The sequence below is a fragment of the Trachypithecus francoisi genome, unplaced genomic scaffold (genome assembly GCF_009764315.1).
Source record: "Trachypithecus francoisi isolate TF-2019V2 unplaced genomic scaffold, Tfra_2.0 Lachesis_group17, whole genome shotgun sequence".
Classification (NCBI taxonomy): domain Eukaryota; kingdom Metazoa; phylum Chordata; class Mammalia; order Primates; family Cercopithecidae; genus Trachypithecus; species Trachypithecus francoisi.
In genome coordinates this window covers 41608000-41634317 of record NW_022681462.1, presented here as the reverse complement: position 1 = coordinate 41634317, position 26318 = coordinate 41608000, and the positions used below count along the sequence as shown (strand labels likewise).

Below are 26318 nucleotides of genomic sequence, written 5' to 3'. Positions count from 1 at the left end.
CACTTCCTGATTCAACTTTAGCAAGGCATGCAATGTTCTAGAACCTGACCTCCGATTTAAACTGAGTTTCTCCTTCCCTTGAGCAAGGACAGTGAATCAGAAGGGCTGTAGATCCACTCACTGTATCACTGTGTCTATCTACTCACTGTGCGTGCCTGTTCTTACACCTCCGTTGCATTATTTAAAGGGACACTAGTTTATTTGGATGGAGAACTCAGTCCACCCTGTGTCAAGCTTATGAAGCCCATCTCCTGGTCCCCTTCTAGGACTGTGGGGAGGAGGGTGTCGCGTGGGCTCTGAAGTAGAACAGACCTGGGTTTGGGTTTCTGTTCGGCCACTTGTCCTTGGTGACTGAGCCTCAGTCTACTTGGTTGGGAAATGGGACAGTCAGGAGTGAACCTGCCCAGGGTGGGCTTCCAGTCACCCGCACATGTGCGGGGCACGGGTCGCCCATCCCTGCCAGGCCCTGAGGATGCCCGCGCTCGTCCTCGGCGTCGCGCCCGGCCTCCTCGGGGAGCCGCGCGGGTTGGGCGCGCTCCCAGGCGCATTCCTGGCCGGGCAGCCCCTCCTCCCTCGGCCTTAGCCAAGGGGCTGGCGCCTCCCCGCCTCGCCCGGACTGTCTCGTGCGGGCAGCTGCGGACGCTCGTGGCGCGCTGCTCCAGGGTCCGGTGCACGGCGCACCTGGACCTGAGCAAAGGCCGGGCGGCGCCGATCCCCGCGGGACGCATTGCGCTCGGGGGCCTCCTGCCTCCTTCCCTGCCCCAGCCGCCCAGGGGCCGCGCGGCGCCCCGCACCCTGCAGGGGCGGCTGCCGCATCGCTGGGACGAACTCGGCAGGGGAGGCAGACAAAGTTATTTCCCCTTCCCAAGCAGCAAGATTCCGATTGGCAAGATGGTGCCCAGCTCTCCGCGCGCGCTCTTCCTTCTGCTCCTGATCCTCGCCTGCCCCGAGCCGCGGGCTTCCCAGGTCAGTGTCCCTCCCGCCTCCCTCCCCTGTCCCGCGCGCAGGGGAGGCAGCACTAAGGCTGGGGGACCTGGGCTTGCCACTTTCCACTCGGATGCCTGAGTTGAGAGCTTAGAGCGATGCCTGGGCTGGGGTTCAGTTTCCAAAGAGAGGTGCAGGGTCCCCATCTGTCATCTCAGATGCATCGTGGGCAGGGCGCCTGGGAGGACGCGGCTAGGGTGCGAAAGCGTCGGTCCATTGGGTGAGAGGGCTCCGCGTGAGAATCGCCGGGAGGAGGAAGATTTCTCAGGGATTTGTGAGACATTGGTATTTCCTGGGTTTCCATGAGAGCTCTGGATCACCCAATTAGCTTAGAAAATGTCCCCGCCCTCCAAACTCCGACATTTACATTTCCAACCGAAATATTAGAACACTCACAGGAACTTCTTAGCAGTTTGTGGCATTTCCGAGGCAGAGGTGGCCCGGGAGGTTTCTGAAGCAGTCCCTTCCTGAGCCGGCGAGGCCTTGGATGTGGGACTACATCTTCTTAACACATATACAGGCGGCTTGCTGTTTAATTTTTCTCTTCTTGCCATTGGCATTTGTTCGAATCCCACCGGATTTATTTATTTAATACTTGACCAGATTCGCTTTTATATTAACCATTAGCAACTGATTTTTAAAATTAAGGCGACAACTTGAATTGCCGAGTCCAGAACCCTCATCCAGCAGAGTAGCCCTGGCAAGCCAGGGTGAGGGGCCTGGCATGGACTGCCAATCCCCTACCCGCACAATGCCAACAACAGTGGGTAGCGGAGAGCCTGAGCACACTTCTCGAGTGCCTGGTGCGTCTCAGGCCCCCTGCGGGGTATCTTCCAGGCACTTCATTCCCGGAGCAACCCTGTGAGGTGGGGACTGCTACCCCCATTTTGCAGATAAATGAAACTGAGGCCCAGGGAGGATGGGACGTATTCAAGGTCACACAACCAGAAATGAGCGGAATAAACCCAGTCTCTCTTGTGGGACTCCAAGATTTCTTCCTTGCCTGCAGACACGTGTCCATACTCCCTGGCCTGAGACTGACTTCCCGGGCCAGGCGGGCATGCCCGTGGCCACCTAGAAGCCCCTGGGGTGCAGGAAGGGATTCCAGGCAGCAGAATTTGGCTCAGAGGAGACGTGGTGATGTTAGTGCAGAAGGTGGTGAGGCGGCATCACAGGGAGATACTCAGTGACCGGGCAGCAGAGACCCGGTTTGGGGCCACGCTAGACCCACCCAACAGAGCAATGGGATCTCCTACCAAGTTTACAGGTTACAGAACAAAATAAAATCCCACCTCAGACCTTGAGCCCAATGCCAGAAGCACAGGTGGTTACATCCCTAAGCCAGCTCCCCAGCCTAGGCTCCAAGGAGGCAGCGTGGACAGGATGTGTGATGAGATGCTTGAGAACCAGACCCTGCCATTGTGTGACCTTTGCTGCTTAGGGAATGAGGCAAACACCTGTCTCCCGAGGTTACCCAGAAACCAGGTGAGACCGAAGCACTTGTCACATGTTTGCAGCTGCTGCAGAGGCAAAGTGAGCTCACTCGGACTCTGTACCTGGAGTTTCTGGGTCCAGTCCCTGTCCTGCTACATCCAGGCTTTCTCAGGTTTCTTATCCTCTAAACCTTACTGTCTTTAGCTGCAAAACACCTGTCTTAGGTGCTTTGTGAGGGGAAAGGGAACAAAAGAGATTGCCCACAGATGTTCATTTAAAAATTCTAGTGAGACTCTCTTTCACCCACAGTCCTATGTGGCCAGGGGTCTCCCCTTCTCCACCCTCACCCCTGTCCAGGCAAGCTTAAAGGGTGAATTACAAAGGAGGCCCCAGGGCCTGGTGCATGCTGGAACAAGCATTACCTGAGTCCTTCCATTATTTGGTCTCTGCTCAAATAAGCAATCCTCTGCAGAGACCTTCCAGACTTCTCTCTACTCTAAACAAGTCCTCTCTCTGCCCCTGGATTTTCTGTCTGGGCTCCCTGAAGGGCTCTGGCATAGTACCCATCGTCATTTGTAATGATATCTTTTGGTAGGTTTCAAGTTTATTGTCTGTATTCCCACTATAGGGCTCCAGGGGTGGGGAAACACCTGGCCTAAAAGTAGCGTGAAACCTGAGACTCCTGAACCCACCAGTAAGAGCCATTGGCTGGTGGAGACTCTGCAAGTTTGGAGAATGAACTGTGCCCACAGGATCATATCTTGCCATGGAGGAGATGGGAGGGGTCAGGTGGGAGGCACTGAGGACAGGCTTCCTCGACCGAGGCCCATTGACACAGCAACTCCAAGGAGGTCTAGAAGGAGGCTGCGGTGCTCCTCATGGGGGCAGGCCACAACCCTGTTTGGGGTTCCTGTTTGCTGGCATATGTGCTTGCTTTGTGTATTAGGAGACAGCTCAAGGGTAATATGAGCGTGTGTGTGTGTGTCAGTGGATGGGTGTGCCTCTGTGTAGTTGTGTGTACACACCTTTTTGCATTGGTACCTGTGGTTGTGTGTGCATGTGTCTGTGTGAGTGACTGTATGTGTGATGGTAAGTGTATGTGTGTGTGCCTATCTGTACTGTGTGTGTGATTGGGTATGCACATGTCTTTGTGTATTGGTGCCCGTGATTATGTCTGTGTGACTGTGTGTGTGTTACAGGGGAGGGGAGGCCGTGTGCTGCAGGGTCCAGAGCAGCGCTCCTGTGGGGATGGAGTCTCATCTCTCTCCCGCTCTCCTCTGTGGCTATCCACTGTGTCCCTCTTGTCAGCACATCTGTCCCACGTCACTTTGCAGGGTTTTGTCACTGGCTGATGAAGAGCAGGTGGTCATGGGGAAGGACGGGAGGTGGAGAAGTATGGGGTGTGCAGAGAATGGGAGCCCCTTTCTGGACACTGTGCCCACCCTGTGACCTTCCCACTGGAAGAGAAACACCTTGTTGGGGAGACCAGAACAAATATCTAACCATCATCTCACCTCACCCTCAGCCCACAGTAGCTCTGGGCAGGCAAGGGGTGCAGGCTGCCAGCCACCTCCTCATCTGTTTGGGGAGCTGCTATGGTGTTTCCGCAGGCTTCCCTCCCCGATCCTCTCCCTGTGATCAGATGTCACAGGTCTCCAAATTCCACCATGAGAGGTTCATTCTTTTAGTTGCCTCCTCCCATTTGATACATTGCTTTTTATAATTAAGTAAAAATAAATGTTGTTCATATGTAATTTCATGATTTTAACCATGGAACTATATTCTATGTATGGCAGCCACCACCACAATCATGATACAGAACAGTTCTACTGCCCCCAAAACTACATCATGCTGCTCTTTGAAGTCGCACCCTCTACCCACCCCAGCCCTGGCAGCCCTTATCTATTCTTTATCATTACAAGTTTGTCTTCTCCATCATGTCATACAACTTTTTATTTTATTTTGTTTTAGAGACAGGGTTTTGCCATCTTGTCTAGGCTAGTCTCGAACTCCTGGGCTCAAGCAATCCTCCCATCTCAGCCGTGTAAAATGCTGGGATTATAGGTGTGAGTCACCGCACCCGGCCTCCACAATGTCATATAAATGGAAAAGAGTACATGGCCTTTTGAGTTTAGTTTCTTTAATCTCATTTGCCCTGAGAATATGCGTTGGGCAGTGCTTGTGGCTGCAGCGTTTACCCCGAGATAACTTTGTCACAAAATATCTTGCTTTTCTTATTTTCACATTGCTCTGGTATATCAACTTTGGAAAAAACAGACATCATTCTATTTATAGAATTCTGTTCTTAGTAGTGGTATTTCCATTTACAAAATGTAGTAATTCTTGATCACTGAAAATGTCAAATCCTAGAAAACATAGCACTCCTACGTGTGATATTAACATTGGTTTGGAACAGTTGTTGGCCAAAGATTCAATTGATGCATCTGATTTTTCCAAAATAGATGATTCTGATGATTCAGACAATGCTGATGTTAGTCCTACTTAGAAATAACTACAAGAACAGTTTTTATATTTAATTTTCACATTGAAAACCATTCAGATTTGCTTCAGCCTCAAAGAGCATGTTTCTGTAAAATTAAATGAGCACTGGCAGTCAGGGGCACTTTTTTTTTCCTAAATGAGAAAAGGGTTAACTTCGTATAATGGATCTAAGAATCACCCAAGCCATAGGCTCCTTTCAGTTTTAGTTTTTCTTTTTGTTTTCGTTTTTCATTTTTTTGTTTTTTGTTTTAGTTTTGTTTTTCTGAGACGGAGTCTTGCTCTGTCACCCAGGCTGGAATGCAGTGGCGTGATCTTGGCTCACTACCACCTCCACCTACTGGGTTCAAGTGATTCCCCTGCCTTAGCCTCCCAAGTAGCTGAGATTACAGGTGCTCGCCACTACGCCCGGCTAATTTTTGTATTTTTTACTAGAGACAGGGTTTCACTGTGTTGGTCAGGCTGGTCTCAAACTCCTGACCTCAGGTGATCCACCTGCCTTGGCCTCCCCAAGTGCTGGGATTACAGGCATGAGCCACTGCGCCTGGCCAGGCTCCTTTTTATTGCTGAGTGGGGCTCCATGGTGTGGGTGTACTCTTGTTTGTTTATCAGTTCACCCACTGAACAACAGCCACCCGTGCTGTCATTCCAGGTTTGGGCAATTGTGAATACAGCTGGTATAAGCATTCACATATGCTTTTCATGTGAATGTATTTTCATTTCTTATGGGTAAATACCTGGGAGGGGGATTGCTGGGTCATATGGTAAATATGTGTTTAACTTTGTAAGAAACTGCCCAACTACATTCCGTATTAGTTTTACTACTTTACATTTATGAAAGACCTCACTACACTGCATCCTTGCCAGCACTTAGAGTTCTCAGATTGATTTGTTTTTCTCCAAGTCATTCTAGTAACTATGTAACAGTATCTCATTGTGGTTTTAATTTCCATTGCCCTAATGACTAATGATGTTGAACATCTCTTCATGTGCTTATTTGCCAAATAGTCTATTGGGCAAAACATCTGTTCAAGCCTTCTGCCCATTTAAAAAATGGATTGTTTGTTCTTTTTCTTTCTATTTTTTGAGACGAGGTCTTGCTATGTTGCCCAGGCCAGAAACATAGCTCAAGTGACCCTCCTGCCTCAGCCTCTGGAGTATTTGGGATTACAGGCGAACCTTGATTGTTTTAAATAAGTTTTGAGCACTGTATATGTATTCTAAATACAAGGCTTTTTTGGATATGTGAGTCATAAATATTTTCTCTCAGTTTGTAGCTTGTCTTTTTTTTTTTTTTTTTTTTTTTTTGAGGCGGAGTCTCGCTCTGTCGCCCAGGCTGGAGTGCAGTGGCCGGATCTCAGCTCACTGCAAGCTCCGCCTCCCGGGTTTACGCCATTCTCCTGCCTCAGCCTCCCGAGTAGCTGGGACTACAGGCGCCCGCCACCTCGCCCGGCTAGTTTTTGTATTTTTAGTAGAGACGGGGTTTCACTGTATTAGCCAGGAGGGTCTCGATCTCCTGACCTCATGATCCGCCCGTCTCGGCCTCCCAAAGTGCTGGGATTACAGGCTTGAGCCACCGCGCCCGGCCTGTAGCTTGTCTTAACAGTGCCTTTTGCAGAGCAAAATTTTAAATTTTAATGAAGTTTAGTTTATCAATTTTTTATTTTAATGGATTGTGTTTTGGGTGTCAAGTCTAAGCACTCTTGGCCTAACCTCAGGTCATGAAAATTTGTTTCTAAAATTTTTACAGTTTTGCATTTTTATTATAATCCATGTTGAGTTACTTTTTAAAAATAAGGCGTGAGATTCATGTTGAGGGCCACTTTTTTCTGTGGATATCCAATTGTTCCAACACCATTTGTTGTTGAAAGACTCCTGATTCGCAAACTTGCCTTAGCAACTTTGTCAAAAATCAGTTCATCTGGGGAAATTTCTGCCAATAACACACTTATCTTGATTACTGTAGCTTTACAGTAAGTCTTAAAATTGAGTAAAGTGAGTCCTCCAACTTTATTATCCCTTTTCAAAATTCCTTTGGCTATTCTAGTTTCTTTGCCTTTCCATTAAAATTTCAGAGTCAGTTGTCTATATCTATAAGAAATTCTACTGGGCCGGGCACAGTGGCTCACGCCTGTAATCCCAGTGCTTTGGGAGGGGAAGGTGGCAGACCACCTGAGGTCAGGAGTCCAAGACCAGTCTGGCAAACATGGTAAAACCCCATCTCTACTAAAAATACGTAATTAACAAGCCGTGGTGGCACATGCCCGTAGTCCCAGCTACTTGGGGGGCTGAGGCAGGAGAATTGCTTGAACCTGGGAGGCAGAGGTTGCAGTGAGCCATGAGCTGAGATTGTGCCATTGCACTCCAGCCTGGGCAACAAGAGCAAAACTGTCTCAACAACAACAACAACTACTACTACTGGAATTTTTATTGGAATTGCATTAAATCTATAGATCAATTAGAGGAGAAATGGCATCTTAAATGTATTGAGTCTTCCAATCTGTGAACACAATATATCTTTCTACTTATTTAGATATTCTTTGATTTCTTTCATCAGTACATTTTTTTAGTTTTCAACACAAACATGCTGTGTTAGACTTACACCTAATTATTTCATTTTTGAAGCTATTTTAAATAGTTTTTAAAAAATTCATTTCCACGTGGATATCCCCAGTATGGAGAAATCCAATGGGGTTTTCTGCGTTGACCTTGTATCTTGTGACCTTGTGGAACTCAATCATTATTTATAGGGAATTTTTAAAAAATACGTTTCCTAGGGTTTTTTACATGGACAATCACGTCATCTATGTTATTGGAGCAGTTTTATTTCTTCCTTTTTAATGTATGTGTCATTTATTTATGTATTTAGCCTTTTTACATGGACTAGAATTTCAAGTACAATTTTTAACAGGAGAGCGAACATTCTTGCCTTGTTCTAGAACTTAGGAAGAAAGGATTCGTTTTTTCAACACTAAGTATGATTCTGGCTGTAGGTTTTTTGTAGGTATCGCTTGTCTGGCTAAGGTTTCCTTCTTGTCCTAGTTTGATATAATACTTATTGTGAATGGACATTGAATTTTTTCACGTGCTTTTTTTTCTACTTCACTTGATATGGTCCTGTGGTTTTTCTTTAGTCTGTTAATAAGGCAGATTTTCTGTCTTCTGGAAGACATGGTGTAGAATTGGTGCCAGTTATTCTGGCACCAATGTCTGATACAATTTACCAATGAAACCATGTGGGCCTGGAGACTTCTGGAAAGTTTTAACTATGAATTCAATTTCTTAGATACAGAGCTATTTAGGTTAGCAATTTTTCTTCCCTGGGGTGAGTTTTGGTAGTTTGTATCTTTCAAGAAATTGGTCCACAGCGCCTCTCTCTCGAGGCACCTACTTCTAAATACCCTAGGGACCACTCCGCATTTCTACACAATTGATTTCCTATAATGACAGATGAGTGCTTTGTTCCATAATCCACTACAGAGCCAAATAGTTCCCTATGATTAATTTCCTTTCTTGTGTAACTTTTTAATTTTCCTAGAGTTTATTCCCTTTTGCCTCAGTCTGCCGTCTACACAAGCACAATTGTTTCCAGGATCTCTTTCCCAGTCAATGTTCTGCCAGGGCTTCTTGTCCCTGGAGCCCGGACTCCCCAGGCCTCTCTGCATTCGGCTGCCGCCTTGCTGCTGCCCTCCCTGGGCTCGTGGCCCTGCGGCTACACAGGGGCTTTGGGAGAGAGTCTCTCTGCTATCCTTAGCTGGAGTCTACATTTTTGAGATCACATGTCTTCCTCTTTCTTTGGCTTACTCCCTTATTTTTTTGAACACATCCTTAGGAAAATGATTTTTAACTCATTATTGCTGGGCTTGTCAAATCACTTGCCTACAGTAGATATCACACTTTTTCTACATGGAAACTTTGAAGCAGCCAACAGTAGCATCATGATCCCAGGTTGTAGGTGGGGGGTCCTCTGTGGCCAAGAAAGTGGTGGCTGAATCCTACAGTTGGGAGCAAGGCCAGAGGAGGAAGTGAGAGGAGGAAAGCTGACCCGCGCTCTCTCCGACTCACTGCCTGCCAGCTCTCCTCCCCGCTGACTTCCCAGAGAAAACCAAGACCTCGCACTGGAATAGGACTTAAGACTTAGTTCTTGGTCTGAGAAAAAAAAATGAACTGAAGGGTGGAAAAACGAAAATAAAAGCTTGCTCCTTCCCGGCCTAGGGTGGCTTGGGAAGTCACCCCATCAGTGTCAATTTAGCTGCCGATTCGGATCGATTGCCTGGGACTGCCTAGAGTCCAGGCTGAGATGGCTCATCGGTCACTCTAGAGCTTGGCATGAAAGGACACCATGATTGACAGGAGTATCTGCCCTCGTCCTAGCACCAGGAGTGTTCACTAACCCTGAAACAGAGATTCTAAAAAATACAAAAAAACTAGCTGGGCGAGGTGGCGGGCGCCTGTAGTCCCAGCTACTCGGGAGGCTGAGGCAGGAGAATGGCATAAACCCGGGAGGCGGAGCTTGCAGTGAGCTGAGATCCAGCCACTGCACTCCAGCCTGGGCGACAGAGCGAGACTCCGTCTCAAAAAAAAAAAAGATTTTAATACTAATACATGAAGATGAGCTGTAACAGCAGGGACTTGTGAATCATTCAGATCTATTGATCTGAAATAAATACCTCTGTCTAAAATGAGGTATTTCATAAAACAGATATTTGGTGCCTACAATGGCCCAGGCACTGGGAACAAAACAGACAGTGATCCTGCTTTGATTTTAAGAGAGCACTCTGGATCTGAAGTTGGCAGGCCAGGGTAGCAATTTGAGTTGAGCTCAGCTGGTCTGCTGTGCTAGTCAGGGCCAGACTCAGCTCATCTGGACTGGCCTTGCTCGTTTGTCTATGGTCAGCTGCCAAGCTAGCTGGGGCTGATTGGTCTAGGGCAGCTCATCTGGTGCATGCAGGCTCTGCTCCATGAGGCCTCTCATCCTCCAGGAGGCTACCTGGGGCTTTTCTCATGGTGATTGTGGTAGTAGTGATGGTGGTCGTAGAGCACCAAGACTGAGCAGAAGCTCACAGACTTCTTGAGATCCAGCCTTGGAACTGGAGCATGACTTCCACTGCATCCTGTTGGCCACAGCAAGCGACAAGTCCAGCCCAGATATGAAAGGTGGGAAAGCAGACTTCCTTTTCGATTTCAAGTACAATTTTTGAAATCGAGAGAAGAGAGCAGAGTCTTCTTGCATATGGTGTTGGCACAGAGAGGAAGATCTGGGGTGATTTTTGCAAATCCTCCATCATAGTGACCCGGAGACTTACTCCCACAGGCACCTGTGTTTAGACAAATGGGTGGAATCAGGGCATGGTGGTGATGGGGAGGTTCCCCTGGTAGCTTCTGCTTTCTCTAGCAGCCTCCACTTCTCCCTGGCACATTCAAGAATGCGATCTATGTCCTGTCAAGGGCAGCCCTGACTGCAGAGGAGAATGGAAGCCCCCTTGCTCCCTTGGGGTCATTTCTGCCCCTGGGGGCATTGGGCAGTGAGTGTAAAGGGCCTGGTCCACACCATGGCCCACTGGGAAAGCAAACATGGCCAGCCAGTTCAGTGGTTTCTTGGGCTAGCCTGGAGTCTTTCAATAAGGAACGGATGTCCTCCCAGGTCTGCTCACCCTGGGGAATCCTATTTAGCACTAGACTTGATTCCGGGTAGGTCAAGCCAGATGCCTTTGAAGCTGCTTGCCTTCCTTTTGGGTACCAGCCCTCCCTCCATATGCTGGCTCAGACCTGCCTCTCAGCCAGCTATGCCAGGAGTAGTGTCCATTGTTTGGGCACAGCTGTTGACAAAGGCCTAACTGCGCTGGCCACTCTCCCCTGATCCATAGGGGAAAAGGTTTGTGCAGCCCTGGGGCTCCAGGGAAGACTCCCGGGGTGGGTTGAACTTTATCCTTTCAAACTCCCTGCCAGGACTTCCCGTGCTCTTCAGTAACTGCCTGAAACCTAAAATAAGGACATGACACACATTTTCGTTAAAGAAAAAATAAGCACCCATAATTTGACTGGACCCAAACCCATCCATTTATACAAGTCTCAAGTACAATTTGTAACTCAAGTAAGTAAAATGTGTATCTCAAGGAAGTAACCATCTCCCCTCCTGTACGTAGGAAAACGTGTTCCTCTCTGGGCACCAGAATCTCTCAAAAGAGGCAGCCTCGATGGGAAGTGAGACCCAAGGAACTCAGCATGGGGCTGGGTTCCTAAGTACTAAGATTGAGACATGACAGTTTTTCGCATCAAAGACCAGAGGCATGGGGGATGTTGGTGGTGACTGGGAGGGAACTGGAAAGTCCCCAGCCACCCTTGGCCTTGCTTTTGCCATCTGGTTGGCCACTATCTGAGACATTTCCCCCTCTGCTGGAGATCAGCTGCCTCTGGGCCTTAGATGGAAGGGGAGGGTGCTGTGAGCCCTGGAGCATCCCTTCCCCATGCTTATCCCATCTCTGAAGGAGGGGCTGGGGTCAGAGAGCAAGACCAGCAACTGGTTGCATTGCCCAGAAAACCTTACCTGCCCTCGGGGAGCTGAGAACATCAGATGAATCCTGGGCTGATTTGAACACAGAGAGAGGACCACTGAGCTCCAAGAGAGGGGTCTCTGCAGTACTAGAAGAAAAAAAAAAAATGCGTCCAGAGAAGAATCAGACTGCAGTGTAAAAACATACAAACATGTTAGTATCACCTGAATGGGTCAGTATCACTTCAGTGCTCCTGCAATTTAGGCCTTTTCTCTGATTGCATGACCAAAAGAATCTAACTAGTAAGATAATGTGCTCATCCCACAACTACGTCCTGAGAGGCTAGCACAGGAAAGATGCTGTTCTGGGAGACAGCAGGGCCTGAGGCAGCATAGCAGGTGGTGAAGATTCCCAGGCCTGGCTCGGTCTTGGCTCAGATCCTTCCTGGTTGACTGATGTGGGGCAAGTTCCTGCCCCTTGTGAATCAGTTTCTTCCTCTGAACAGTGGAGATAATAGACATTCCCATCTCATGGGGTCATAGTTGAAGAAAATGAATCATATTCAAAGACCAGGTCCATAACAAATGCTCAATGCGTGACAGGAGAGAGGAAGATGCAGCTGGCACAGTCCCCACTGCCACTTAGCTCACCAAGCAGGAAGAGAAAAACCAGACAAATTAGAAAAGTATCAGAGGGCCAACGATTGCCTAAGCAGGGTGCTGCATTGGAGGGTGGCCACGAGGCTACTCCAGGTTAAGCAAGCAGGCAGGGGCTCTCTAAGGAGAGGACTTCTAAGTTGAAATGGAAAGACAACTCTGGAGGATTCACCTCTAGGGGACTCAACTCTAGAGGACCTGGGGGCAGATTCCCTGGGCAGAGGACCCAGCCAGTGCTAAGGCCCCGAGGTGGATATAGCTTGGGGAGGTTCGCAGTGAGAGGGCCTGGATCCTGCTGGCAGCGTGGGCAAACGGGAAGGGAAGGATCAAATGACGGTGGTGTGCCTGGGCACATTGTCAGGGTCCTGGGCCTTGGAGTCTTTATTCCTGAAGTAACTAACCTGGATGGTGGTGAAAGCTAAATAAAAAGTAGGGTGTGTTTTTCGATTTTCCTACTCTCTCTAGGGGAAAATCCCAAGGGTTTCTGAGTGGGCTGGCAATGGTGCAACAGTAATTATCCTCTCCTGTACCACGGCAGTCCTGTCCCACCTCCCCTCTCTGCATCCTCACTTGCTTTCGTAAAATCTGTATTTCCCAAAGACAGAGGTCAGAGGCCGGACTGCATCACGCCCCTGCCTACACCCCACAACTAGTCTCCTCGCCCCTGAGAATAAAGGGAAACTCCTCACCACGCAGCTGACAGAATGTATTAGTTTTTCATTGCTGCCTTCTTTGATTCCTTTTTATCTACTAAACTTTAGCTCCCTTCTATATTCATATTGTGTTAAATCCCAAAAGGAAATAGACAAAATGTGCTGCCATTTTTGCTGGTAGGAGGCTCTCAGGTTGTGAGATGTGAGGAGAAGGCTCATGTACCAGGCTTGCGTACTTAGGAGGGGATTGCAGCTTCTGGACGCCATGTGTGTGGACCCCAAGCTCCTTGCTTGGCTTGGGCACTGGGGGCCTCAGAGACTTGCTGAAGATAATACCGAGGCTGTGAAAGGCACAACCCAGTCCACAGGTGCAGGCGGCATCTGGACAAAGGTTAGCTGGGTAGCAAGCAGGTGAAATGGGGAAAGTGGGTTTGGGTGGTGAGATGAGCAAGAGATTGTCTTTGGCTCATACTTATGCCATTCCTTCACTCCTCATTCACTCACTCACTTGTTTCTTCATTCAAATGAGCATCTAGTGTACACTCAGATCCTATTCTCAGTGTCAAGGATTCCAAGTTGTCTACAATTTGTTTTCTGTCCTCAACAATCCCAAGGGGCCAGGGGAGCGGTGACTGGGAGGGTGATCAAAGGTGGGCACCAAGGCTTTCGAGGGGGTGCTGTGAAGTGAGAGGATGAACGAGGCAGGACTCACGAAGGTTCTCTGTGCACCCCTCTCTAAGGTGAGTCCAGCCATCTTGTCACAACAGAGGCTGGAGAAGGCACGCTGGGTTTTAAATCCTGGATAGGCCACCGTGGCTCAGAGACTTACGCGGCTTCTGCCCCTGTCAAGTGGGTGTTGTAATGGTGCCACGTCCTGGGCTGTCACGGGTTCCTGTGTGAAGTGTGGTCACAGTGCTGGCTCTTGGCACCTGCTGTTGTTGTCATCGCTCCTGTGGCTGTTTTAAAAACCAGACTGGAATGGGGCATAGAGTGTAAATGTAGAACTACAGGCAGCCAGCAGGGTTCAAACTCAAAGTACCCTGAGCAACCTGGGGTACAGAGCCCCAAAGGGAGACTCCAGCTGGAGGGCTGGGGTGGTTAATTTTATGTGTCAATTTAGTTAAGACATGGTTTTCAGATATTTGCTCAAACACCAGTCCAGATGTTGCTGGGAAGCGATTGTTTAGATACGACTAGCATTTAAATCAGCAGCCTTTGAGAAAAGCAGATTCGCCTCCTAATGTGGGTGGCCCTCATGCAAAAGACTGAGGTCCCCCCAGAAGGGAGTTCTGCCTCCACACTGCCTTCTGCCTTTGACCTTGAGCTGTAGCGTCACCTGCAACTGGCCCTGGGTCTCCAGCCTGCTCCTGCCCTGCGGAGGTTGGACTTGCCAGCCCCTACAACTCTGTGACGGTTCCTTAAAATTCCTTAAAATTGGACTTGCCAGCCCCCACAACTGCGTGACAATCCCTTAAAATCTCTCTTTCTCTCTCCATATATTAATATGTTATATATTACAATATTACATATGTATATGTATGTGTGTTTGTGTATATATAATATATATCTCTTTCTTATTGCTTCTGTTTCTGTAAAGAGTTCTGACTAATCCAAAGGCCTCGGGCAACTCCCCAAGTGAAATTCTCTCACTTCCCCCAGAAGCACCCACTTTCTTTCCTCGTATATGTGGGTGCTGAGCAGAGGTCTCTGGCATTAAGAGTAGTCGAGGATTTATAACCCACCTCTGGCTCAGTTGAAAAATAAAAATAAGTTCTGGAGAAAAGCACATTCACGAATTCAACATGACTCAGACGCGGAAGGCTCCAAGCCTTGGCCAGCAGGCACACATTTGGCAAGTTTCTCGGTCCTTTCAGAGACCTAAGGCATCAAAACATCTGTGTTCCCATTAGCAAAATGCTGACATGACGCATAGCTGTGGCTTGGGAGAAACCAGCATGGGAGACGGCCCCTCCAAGTCTAGGGGTCATCTGTGGCCATTGGAGGTCTCGGAGCTCTATTGTCACCAAAGAGGCTCTCAAAAGGTGTCACAGTACCAAGACTGCCACTGTGAGGAAGACCATAGAGCCAGGTTACAGGAGAACAGAAGCCCCAAGGACCAGTCCCCATGTTCCCATACACACCCCTGAAGCTTCTCCATGCCCTCTGGTGCCTTCAGAGCAGGTTCCGGGTGAACCCAAACAGCGTGGGGGTCTGGGTGGGATGGGAGGGGTCAGGCCTGCCGGCAGGGGACTGGGTAAGCCGGGGGACACACACTCATTTTTGGCTGTGTCCACCCCTGCACCAGGAGGTGGGGTCTGGGGGTATGAAATGTCTCTGGAGGCCCAGCAGTCCTGGAAGTGCTGGTTGGTTGTCAGAGGAAGGAAGTCTCGGGATCTCAGGAATCTTCCATGGACCTGCCGGAGTAAACGTTGTGAGAGAAAGGGCTGGAAGGGAGATGGACAAGAATTCCCACAGAAGGGCAGGGGTGGATGGAGCGTTCCATGGGCCTTCTTGCTCCCAAGAGCCTTAAAACCAGCTCCTCCCCTCGCCCAGCTCTCCGCACTGGCCTGCGTCTTCCAGACCCATCCATGCCACCTCTACTCCAGCTTGGAAAAACCTGGATGGGGTGACATCTGTTGTGCCTTCTCTAACTGGTTCTCTGCAAACATTGCCATTGGTCTCAAGTTAGATGAAGTACTCACCCCTTTAAAGAGTTTCGGCCGGGCGCGGTGGCTCATGCCTGTAATCCCAGCACTTTGGGAGGCTGAGGCGGGCGGATCACGAGGTCAGGAGATCAAGACCATCCTGGCGAACATGGTGAAACCCCGTCTCTACTAAAAATACAAAAAAATTAGCTGGGCGTGGTGGCGGGCACCTGTAGTCCCAGCTTCTAGGGAGGCTGAGGCAGGAGAATGGCGTGAACCTGGGAGGCGGCAGAGCTTGCAGTGAGCCGAGATCGCGCCACTGCACTCCAGCCTGGGTGACAAAAAAAAAAAAAAAAAAAAGAGTTTCATAACAGAAACGGTAAACCTTGATATTTTTCTCCTTTTCAAAGATGGAATAGTTTCACTGAATGTCTCCTCTTGGTTCCATTTCAAAGAAGTTATTAATTCAAAGAAATGGAAACTATTTCTCATTATTTATTGTCCGTGGCATAAGCTGGGCCATGACCAGTTTTGAAGGGATGAAAATTTACACCATTTGAGGGGATCGCTCTAAGAAAAAGATTTAAAACGGGGGCCCCTCAAGAGCCCTGGAAGAGGCCTGGGAAAGTGAGGGCCCAGACATGGCAGCTTCCTCAGCTTCAAGGGGACGGCCTCTGGAACATGCTCTGTCCTTCCTGGGGTGCGGGGACCTCCCCTTGCCAGCCTGTCTGGATCTGACCTTCACCCAATCCCATCTTGGTGAGCGGGAGGTCAGTTCTGGAGGGCTGTGCAGAGCCTGGGGCTGCTTTTCACAGTTGGGACCTGGAATCCTGAGTTGGGAAAGCCCCGCCCAAAATCCAGGCCTTCACTGAACAGCAGGTGGACAGCCCCTGAGCGTCCAGCCGGCTTCCTGTCCGTCCCACAGCCCCTCACAGCACCCTTGGCCTGTCCTTGGCAAAGGCCACATGTGCATGGAAGGAAATGGCCTGCTTCCATGCATGGCTCAGAGCAGGGGAGGGTGGTGGGTTTGGGAGGGGAATGGCAGACAACTGTGGCTGTGGACAAGGAGGCCCCTGCCCAGACTGAAAAGAGCGCATTGAGGAACAGAAGTAGAATTGAGATGCAGAGACAAACGGGTTGCTCTGCTCGTCAACGTGAAAATGATGCCACAGCCAGTGCTGAGGGGAAAGAGCTGACAGAACCTGCATCCTGTGGGGCTGCGTGATGATGCCTGTGCAAGGGAGCACTTGTGTCTAACTCGAAACTTGAAACCTAACGAAAAGTTAACAGCGGTTGTCTCTGGTTGTGGGACTTGTTCTTTGTTTGAATGCATTTTTCTGCATTTCGAATTGTTTTGCAGATATTATGCTTTCTTTTTATGATCAAGCAAAATGATAAAGCTTTCTCAGCTTGGAAAAATGAGGCACTGGGGTCTCAGGCCCCTCACGTGACCTCATTTGTCCCCACATGCGGGTGTCATGGATGCTTGTCTTGGTATGTAAGGATTCCAGCTTCATCATCTGGCTTTGCAAAGGAGCTCGGTGATGCCTGCGCCTGTGCCAGATCAGGTGACAGATGAGCATGGCATCCAGGACCTTTCCTGTTAGGAGCAGCTGCAGCTCAGACCCTCAAACCTCATGTCAAAGGCACGGATACTCTCTGCTTCTCGGGCTCCCTGGCCCCAACCCCGGCATGCTGGCTTGCTGAGAGCGGCAAGGAGCTTCCTTGTACCACACTCTGTTTCATTAGCCTCACTCCAGGGAGGTTGGAGGCTGGGATGGGCCAGAACCTCCTGACCTTCCCTCGGCAAGTCAGCCTGCAGCCTTTCGGTCTCCCTCCCCGCCTGGGATGGAGGTGCCGCCTTGGTTTGCTTGGTCTTGAAGATGTTTAAGGTTTTTCAGTGGCAGCTGGCAAGCTGGGCACATCTCACCTCCAGTGAGCACCGGGGAAAAAGCAGCTGGCGCCTGTTGCCCACGGAGCAGGAAGTGTCACTGGAAGCAGAGGGCAGTTGTGCCTGGAGCCAGCAGCACTGGGGTTAGAAATACTTGGCTGCCCAGCGGCCCAGTAGAAAACAAGCCCCTGTCCCTCCACACACACTCCCCTGCTTCCTTTACTTCCTGGAGCCCCAGGCCATCACCCCAGGTTCCTGGCAGTATGCTTGCCTTTCCCAGCACAGCCTTTGGCACAGATTTCTCCCGGCTTCAAAACTGAGCCCTCCATGGACTCCGGGGCAGCTGCGGCTCCGAGAGCCCTCTTTCAGCTGTCAGGGCCTGGTCAGCTTATCCCGGCTGGATGTGGGCAAGGGTATCTCCTCCACCTTCCCTTCACGCTTCCTGCCCCCACTGCCCAGGCGCCCAACCCGAACTTTGCCCAGGAGTTAGAAATCTACTGTAGGGCATTTGGGCTCAGTCCTATCCATCCCTAGTGCAAATTCGTCAATAAGATCATTCACCACACAGGAGCCTGTGAGAACAAAGGAGGCAGTCCACTGGGGTGGCTGGCGGGGCTAGGTGGGAGTCAGAGTTCCTGGCCTGGTTCTACTGCTACGAAGCCCCATGATTTGGGGCAAGGTGTTTGCCTTTCAGCCTCCATATCTTTCTCTATGAAATGGAGACAGGCCCCATTTCTCCGCAGGGTTTCTGCCAGCTAGTAGCTGAACTATTCTTTGCTACAGTGAAGAAGCTCTTTGTAGACTGTACACAAATGTAATTGATGTGGAAGCCATGAAGTCATCTATAAAAGCAGAGCCCAAGGGGGGCTTTTTTTTTTAAGGAAGGGGACGTGGGTGTGAGAAATCAGGTTTGGGTGGGAGGGCTGCACGGTGCTGGGCAGGTACGGGATTGCAGGAGGTCGCTCCTGAGTGCCCCAGGACCTCCGTGGGAGGGACCACAATGGGGGAGAGGAAGGAAAATAAACCAAACTTCTCTTCCGAGCAATTGCGTTTGGGGCTGTGCCTCCTCAGGCCCTGGGTATGGTGGAAGCCCAGGAGCCCCCGGGATTAACGAGTTCCAGGGGCAACTGGGGATTCAACTTTGTGAAAAGCATCCATTCAGCCTGGCCAGTGAGTCATCTGTTTGGTGAAATCTCCACGGTACAGAGGCCTGGCAGTCTCCCTGGGAGAGCAGCAGTGGCTCCGTTCCCATCGAGATGGTGGTGGTGGTTGTGGTTGTGGTGCTTCGCTGGTGAGGCTGGAAGCCACCTCGGCTGTGGGGGCCCCATGCCTCCCTGCCACTTTATTGCCCCACTGTCTTTTAGACAGTTTTTCTTTTTTTTTTTTAATTATAAAACCGATACTCAGTAGAAAAAAAAATTAAGTATAAAAAATAAAATTAAGTCTGGGCGTGATGGCTCACGCCTGTAATCCCAGCACTTTGGGAAGCTGAGGTAGGCAGATCACCTGAGGTCAGGAGTTTGAGACCAGCCTGGACAACATGGCGAAACCCCGCCTCCCTGCCACTTTACTGCCCCACTGTCTTTTAGACAGTTTTTCTTTATTTTTTTAATTATAAAACCGATACTCAGTAGAAAAAAAATTAAGTATAAAAAATAAAATTAAGTCTGGGCGTGATGGCTCACGCCTGTAATCCCAGCACTTTGGGAAGCTGAGGTAGGCAGATCACCTGAGGTCAGGAGTTTGAGACCAGCCTGGACAACATGGCGAAACCCCGCCTCCCTGCCACTTTACTGCCCCACTGTCTTTTAGACAGTTTTTCTTTTTTTTTTAATTATAAAACCGATACTCAGTAGAAAAAAAAATTAAGTATAAAAAATAAAATTAAGTCTGGGCGTGATGGCTCACGCCTGTAATCCCAGCACTTTGGGAAGCTGAGGTAGGCAGATCACCTGAGGTCAGGAGTTTGAGACCAGCCTGGACAACATGGCGAAACCCCATCTCCACTAAAAATACAAAAATTAGCGGGGCTTGGCTGCGGCCACCTGTAATCTCAGCTACTAGGGAAGCTGAGGCATGAGAATCGCTTGAACCCCAGAGGTGGAGGTTGCAGTGAGTTGAGATTGTGCCACTGCACTCCAGCCTGGTGACAGAGCGAGACTCCATCTCAAAAACAAACAAACAAACAAAACAAATTAAATTAAAACATAATCCATAAGCCTATCCCTAAAGATAACCATCATCATTGTCTTGATGTGTCTCCTGTCTCCTGTGTAGGCAGCAGAGTGCAGGCAGCAGATTCCAGGCTGTGCTGTTGTAACACACAGCCCCCAGTGAATGTGAATGGCCTTAGTAGAGACCTCCTTGCTCCACAAGGCCGAAGTCCCATCTCTCCCCACTTGATTCACCCCTGCTTTACTACTTTTCATGTCCTGGCTCTTTTTCTTAATTAGGCAATTAATTTTTTTTTTTTTTTTGAGGCAGGGTCTCACTCTGTCACCAAAGCTGAGTGCAGTGGTGCAATCATGATTCACTGCAGCCTCAACCTCCCAGGCTCAAGTGATCTTCCCGCCTACAGGCATGCACCACTATGCCCAATTAATTTTTTATTTTTTGTAGAAACAGGCTCTCAGTCTGTTGCCCAGGGTGGTCTTGAACTCCTGGATGTAAGTGATCCCAAAGTGCCAGGATTACAGGTGTGAGCCACTGCACCCAGCCTGTCCTGGTTCTTAAAGGCAATTGAGATTGGAAATATTTAGTTTGGTTTTGTTGTTGTTGTTGTTTTCCAGATAGGGTCTCACTGTTATCCAGGCTGGAGTGCAGTGATGTGATTACAGCTCACTGCAACCTCCCTCCCAGGCTCAGGCAATCCTCCTACCTCAGCCTTCCAAGTAGCTGGCACTGCAGGCCTATATCATCGGGCTTGGCTAGTTTTTTTTTGTTCTTAATTATTTTATTTTATTTTATGTATTATTTTGAGACAGAGTCTTGCTCTGTTGCCCAGGCTGGAGTGTAATGGTGCAATCTCGGCTCACTGCAACCTCTGCCTCCCAGGTTCAAGCGATTCTCCTGCCTCAGCCTCCCAAGTACCTGGGATTACAGACACCTGCCACCATGCCCGGCTAATTTTTAAAATATTTTTACTTAAGTCTGGGTTTCACCATGTTGGCCAGGCTGGTTTCGAACTTCTGACCTCACATGATCCGCTCGGCTCAGCCTCCCAAAGTGCTAGGATTACAGGCGTGAACCACCACATGTGGCTGAATTTTTAAATTTTTTGTAAAGATGAGGTCTCACTGTATTGCACAGGCAGGTCTTGAACTTCTGGCCTCAAGCAATCCACCCACCTTGACCACCAAAGTGCTGGGATTACAGGCATGAGCCACTGCACCCAGCCAGGAAACCTTGAGAATTTTAGCATTAAGTAGAATGCTGGCACCTCGGGAGAGTGGCCATCTGCCATCCAGAAGAAGACCTCACTAGAAACTAACACTGCCGATGCATTGATCTTGGACTTTTAGCCTCCAGAACTAAACAAGCAAACAAAACATATGATACTGGGTGCTGCTTTAAGTTAGGTAGCCTTTATCATGGTAAGCATGATCCTCCATTTTCTGCCTTTCTATGACTTAAAAAAATCATCAGAACTCAACATTGACTTTTATTGAACGTCTCTTTAACTTTAGCCAGTTGTTTTTCTTATTTTCCCTGTTATATGTTTTTAAAGAATAGGAACCCCTGGGCATTCCTGTTTTGCCTGTTTTACACGTATTATTGGCCCTTTGCTTTTAGAAATGTCTAAGAGTGACAGAAAGAAAATGTTTGCCAAGGCCCAGGGGTTTCAGAGCATTGACTTAGAGTGAAGAATTAGAGAGAGTCTCTCAGAGTGGCAGCATAGTGATTATAAGGCTCTTTGGGTTCAAATAACTGTTCATCCACCCGGTCGTTTAGAGTCATCTGTCCTGCCTGCATTTTGTTTTTGTCAAGGGGTGAACTGGGGCTACCATACATGTGCTTGGGGCTGTCCAGTGGCAGGTCACGTTCACGTTGCGTTTAGTGAGCCTCAAACGCGGTTTGGACCCTATGGCTTTGGTGATTTCAGAAGCTCAGACGAGCATGTGAGACTGAGTCAGTCTCAAGGGGTGGTGGTGGCGATGTCTTCTCTCCGCAGAACTGTCTCAGCAAACAGCAGCTCCTCTCGGCCATCCGCCAGCTGCAGCAGCTGCTGAAAGGCCAGGAGACACGCTTCGCCGAGGGCATCCGCCACATGAAGAGCCGGCTGGCCGCGCTGCAGAACTCTGTGAGCAGGGTGGCCCCAGATGCCCCTCCAGGTGGGTGTCCACGTCAGCACTGCTGGGGTGGCAGGACAGCACTCAAGCACTTGGCCGGTGATGCTCCCAGCCGGAGGCCCCTGCGCCACGCCTCACCCTTCCCACCTCACTTTCTATCTTCCATCTTCCATCTGTGCCCCCCCGCGCTTTGTTTTTATCTGAGACGGAGTCTCGCTCTGTCGCCCAGGCTGGAGTGCAGCGGCGTGATCTCCGCTCACTGCAAGCTCCGCCTCCCGGGTTCACGCCATTCTCCTGCCTCAGCCTCCCGAGTAGCTGGGACTACAGGCGCCCGCCACCTCGCCCGGCTAGTTTTTTGTATTTTTAGTAGAGATGAGGTTTCACCGTGTTAGCCAGGATGGTCTTGATCTCCTGACCTCGTGATCCGCCTGCCTCAGCCTCCCAAAGTGCTGGGATTACAGGCGTGAGCCACCGGGGCCGGCCAATCTGTGGCCCATTTTTAACCCTGGTTGGTGGCAGTGGGGGTGGGGTGAATACATTAGAAAGGCAGCTGCCCTCTTTCTTCTCCCTCAGCCTGCATGTCACCCCTTTTCCTCTTAAGCCTTTTCATTCTGGCCTTAACAACTATCATGTCGTCATACTGACCAAACTGTTGCCAGGCGCCACTTTTAGATCAACGCACTGCTTTTCCCTTCCCCATCCACAAGTTGGATCCAGTTTTGGTTTTGTTTTCATTTTTGATTTTACTTTAATATACTTTTATAGAGCAGTTTTTAAGTTCATAGCAGAGTTGAGTGGAAAGCACCGAGTTTCTCCACACCCTCTGTGCGTGCACACACACACGTATCCCCGGCCCGCACCAGTGCGATACACTGGTTCCAGTCCATGAACAAGGTTGGCTCCAGTGCTTCAGGCGTGAAAGTGCACCCTCCAGGGAGTCCCCATTAGTACCAGGGCGGTTGGGAGGGAAGGGCCGCTGAGGACAAGCTCCACTTGTCTGGGGAGGCTACAGCGGGCACCCCAGATTCCCTCCCATGAGGGCAGGACTCTGACAGACACAGGGGCACTTTTTCCTGCTTGTACCTTAACAGCTTTCACACCGCCAAGGCCCAGAGATGGGCGGCTGGTTTTCTTCTGGTCTCTTAGGGTGCTGGGGGGCAGGGGGCAGTCATGTTCATTTGAAGTTAGGAGCTTGTGGAATATCTGACATCATTTACTTACTGCAGACACATTTATCAAGGGCTCTCTTTGTTGAGTGAGTTGAAGTTTCCTGGGGAAGGCGTTGGATTTCCTACCTTCTCGGAGATGATGGTGGCAAATCCAGCTCTCAACAGTACAGAGTCCGTTCCTGTTTTCCTTGGCGCCACAGCTGCAGAAATAACCACCAGCCAAGCCTCACACTTTCCAAGGCACTGTGAGGCCCAAGCCCTCACTGGGGCTCCACACACCCCAACTCCATGGGGCAGGCAGGGTGTCTTTCCTTCCTGCTCCAGATGGGGAAACTGAGGCCAAGCAAGACAAGTAAGCTAGTGGTCAGAGGTCCCTGATCTAGTGATTTTTTTTTTTCTTGCTCAAGGCTTGACTCCACAAAGCCTTCCTTGTTTTCATGGGGTCAGAGCTGCCTGTGGTCCCTGGGAGTTTCAGTGGAGCCCACAGGGAATGTCATACAATTCCCCTGCCCATGTGAGAGGCCCCTGCCCACTAGACAAATGGAAAGGCAGCTATTATTATATTATTCATCCTCCTTCCCAAGATTCAGGGTCTTTCATCTCTGAAATGTATAACATTTTTTAAAGTGGCAAATTCTCTTTTTAAAAAGTTGTCATCATGTATTGTATCTCTAAGTGTGTGGGGGACACTGTGATGGGTACTTTATGCGTGCAGAGGCTGATCCTGCAGAGCACAGGCAGCTGTCAGGATCCCTTTTCAGGGTGGGGTGGGGGTTGGGCCTGCACCTGGAGGAAAGCCAGACAGCTGCCCAGATCAAATGGCACATAGTGGGAAAATTACTTTATTGCTTTTTAAAAGAGAGACAAGGTCTCACTCCATCACCCAGGCTGGAGAGCAGTGGAGTGATCCTAGTTCACTGCAGCCTCCCAGGCTCAAGTGATCCTCTCACCTCAGCCTCCTAAGTAGCTAGGACTACAGGTGCACACCACTGCACCTGATTTTAAAAATTTTTGTCAAGATGGGGTCTCATTATGTTGCTCAAGCTGGTCTTGAACTCCCAGGCTCAAGTGATCCTCCAGCCTCAGCTTCCCAAAGTGCTGGGATAACAGGCAGGTGCTCTGTGCCAGGCCTCTTTTGCCTTTTTTTTTTTTTTTTCTCTTTGTAAGGGAATTTGCTGCGAGTCAGGAAGAATAATTTCTAGTTCTGGAGAATTCTTGTTCTTCCGTTCTGGCTTCCATATGAAGTATCTCCCTCCTATTTTCCTAGTTTTTCTTTCCTGGGTGCATCATCACAACCCATCAGCTTCAGGGCTCTTCCAGAGCAGCCTCAGCGGATTCATGTTCCCACATTGCTGAGACTGCTTACCTGTGGATCTCACTCCTTAAATGCTAACTTAACCTCGGAAGGTGCAGGGAGCTTCACTATGGCTCTGCACACTCAGTAGGATGTGCTTCTCATGAACAGAATAAACCAAAGGACACGTTCTCCTCCTGTCACAGGAGAAGGGCCTTCGGCTCCTGTTTGGGATGTGACTACAAATTGATTTTTAATTAATTTGTATCCATTCATCCACTCCATTCACGTTTATTGAGCATCTAATACTGTTCAATCTATTCAGGTATGATGTATGTGTGAGTTGTAGGTAGTTTTCCTTTGTTGAGGTTTTTAAAGATTTTTCATCCCCAAAGAGACCCTACTATTTTCCCCCAATGCATTTTAAAATCCTTTAACACAATGAAGTACTAGCTTTAAAAAAAAAAAAAAACAAAACTATAAAGTAATTTATTTCAGAGGCTGAGGCAGCACCCTGGGAGCAGCAGAGTCCTGGGACATGAGCTCTCACTCTCTTCCTTCTCACAAGATTATTACCACTGGGGACCAACTTGGAGCTTTACTCAAGGAAAGCAATGCAGCAATGGGCAGATATTCCCCAATCACCAAAGGCCACCGAGCACCCTCAGAGGGTCCGGCACCTCCCTCCTCCCCAGCTCAGGCTGCCATGGCTGCTCCTTGAAGGATCCCAGGTTGTGTCCGGCGCAGGTGGGATTTCAGGCAGAGCTACAGCATCCTGCCAGCTGCCCTCCCAGACAGGGAGGCCCATCATGCTCCTTAGTGGCCTCAGGTCCAGGACACCCCTGATCAGTGCATCCTCATGGCGGATGCTCAGTGACTCTCTCACTTGCTTTGACCTGCACAGCTGAAGCAACAGTTCTGTTTTTGTCTGTTTAAAATACGAACATGGCAAATGACACTTGGAATTTACCTTAAATGCATTTTAGAAGTGGCTCTGAATTTCCATCTGAACTGAATCCAAATCCAAGCCATCCTAACATTGGGCATTCGCTCTTCACCCATGCATGATGCTCTGTTGCAAAAAGAAGAGGAACAGGCTAGCTTCACTCCATCTCTCTCCAACCACGTCAGTCCTTTGGGAAATCTTCACAAAGCAGCCAGGATTCAAACCATGTCCTTCATGCCCAGCTGCTACCCTGGCCTTAGCTTCCCTCCCCTTCCTCTTGTTTGGGCACTTCATGGTCAAACTGCAGCAGGAGTGCTGCTGGGAGTCAGGCTGCTTCCTGCCTGGGCTCAAACCTCCAGTGACCCGATCTCACACAGAGAACAAGTTGCATGGCCTTTTTGTTTTCTTTCCAATGCCCCGTGTAACTCTGAGCTGTCTTGTTCCTGTTGCCTGACTCATGTCTACTTTCCACCTCATCCACTCTACTCCAGCCCTGTTGGCTCCTTGACATTCCTCAGACCTGCCAGGCACACCCCCACCTCAGGATGTTTGACCAGCTGTCGTCCCTCCACCCTCCCCAGACATCTGCCTGGCTATGCCTTCACCTTCAACTCGTTCTGGTGAGGCCTGCCCTGACCACTGTATTCAAAATGATGCCCTCTCTCTGGCATCTCCAACACCATTCCCTGCTTTCATTTTCTACATGGCCCCACACTCCGCCATTGCTTATTATCTCCCCTGCTAGAAGGTGGGCTTTCTGAGGGTTGGGTTTTGTCTATTTTGTTCATGGATATAGCCCAAGTGCCTAATATAGTGCCTGGCATATAGTAAAGATGCAATAAATAAGGCTCCATTCATTCATTTGTTCAAGAATGACTTATCGAGCATTCACTATGTGCCAGGCAGTGGGCTGGTGCTGGGGATACACAGGAACATAGGCCAGATGCGTTCTGATGGAGAGGACTGACAACACATCTAGAAAGAAATAAGTCAATAAGAAAATGTGGATGGTTGCAAATACTGCGAAGAGAGCAGAGTGAGCGCCTGGGGAAGAGTGTCTGGGGAGGTCTGGGTTAGGCACCGTGGCCAGGGAACACGCGGGGAGGAGGTGGCATATGAGTGGAGACCTGGAGTGTGAGAAGGAGCCAGTTGTGGAAGCTCTAAGGAAAGAACATTCCAGGCAGAAAGAAGAGCAAAATCCCAGGCCTGGAGCTGGAGCTGAGCCCAGCCTATTCAGGAGACCTAAAGAAACCCAGTGGGCTTGGAGCTGCAGAAAATCAGTGAGTAGGCGGCAGTGATGAGGCAGATCCTTGCAGTGCGGGCTTCCCATGCTTCTAGGCCTTGCACACAGCACTTAGTGTCTC

The 26318-nt window shown here is 49.5% G+C and overlaps 1 protein-coding gene across 1 annotated transcript in view; it reads left to right on the top strand.

Annotated features, from left to right (window-relative positions):
- The first annotated feature begins 621 nt into the window (after nucleotides 1–621).
- The window catches only part of FBLN7 (fibulin 7), a 48637-nt gene continuing 22940 nt past the window's right edge, over nucleotides 622–26318 (top strand). The window contains exons 1-2 of the mRNA XM_033175456.1: nucleotides 622–966; nucleotides 21428–21587. Of these exons, the coding sequence (XP_033031347.1) occupies nucleotides 892–966; nucleotides 21428–21587 (235 nt within the window). The 5' untranslated portion in view covers nucleotides 622–891. The remainder of the gene's footprint in view (nucleotides 967–21427; nucleotides 21588–26318) is intronic.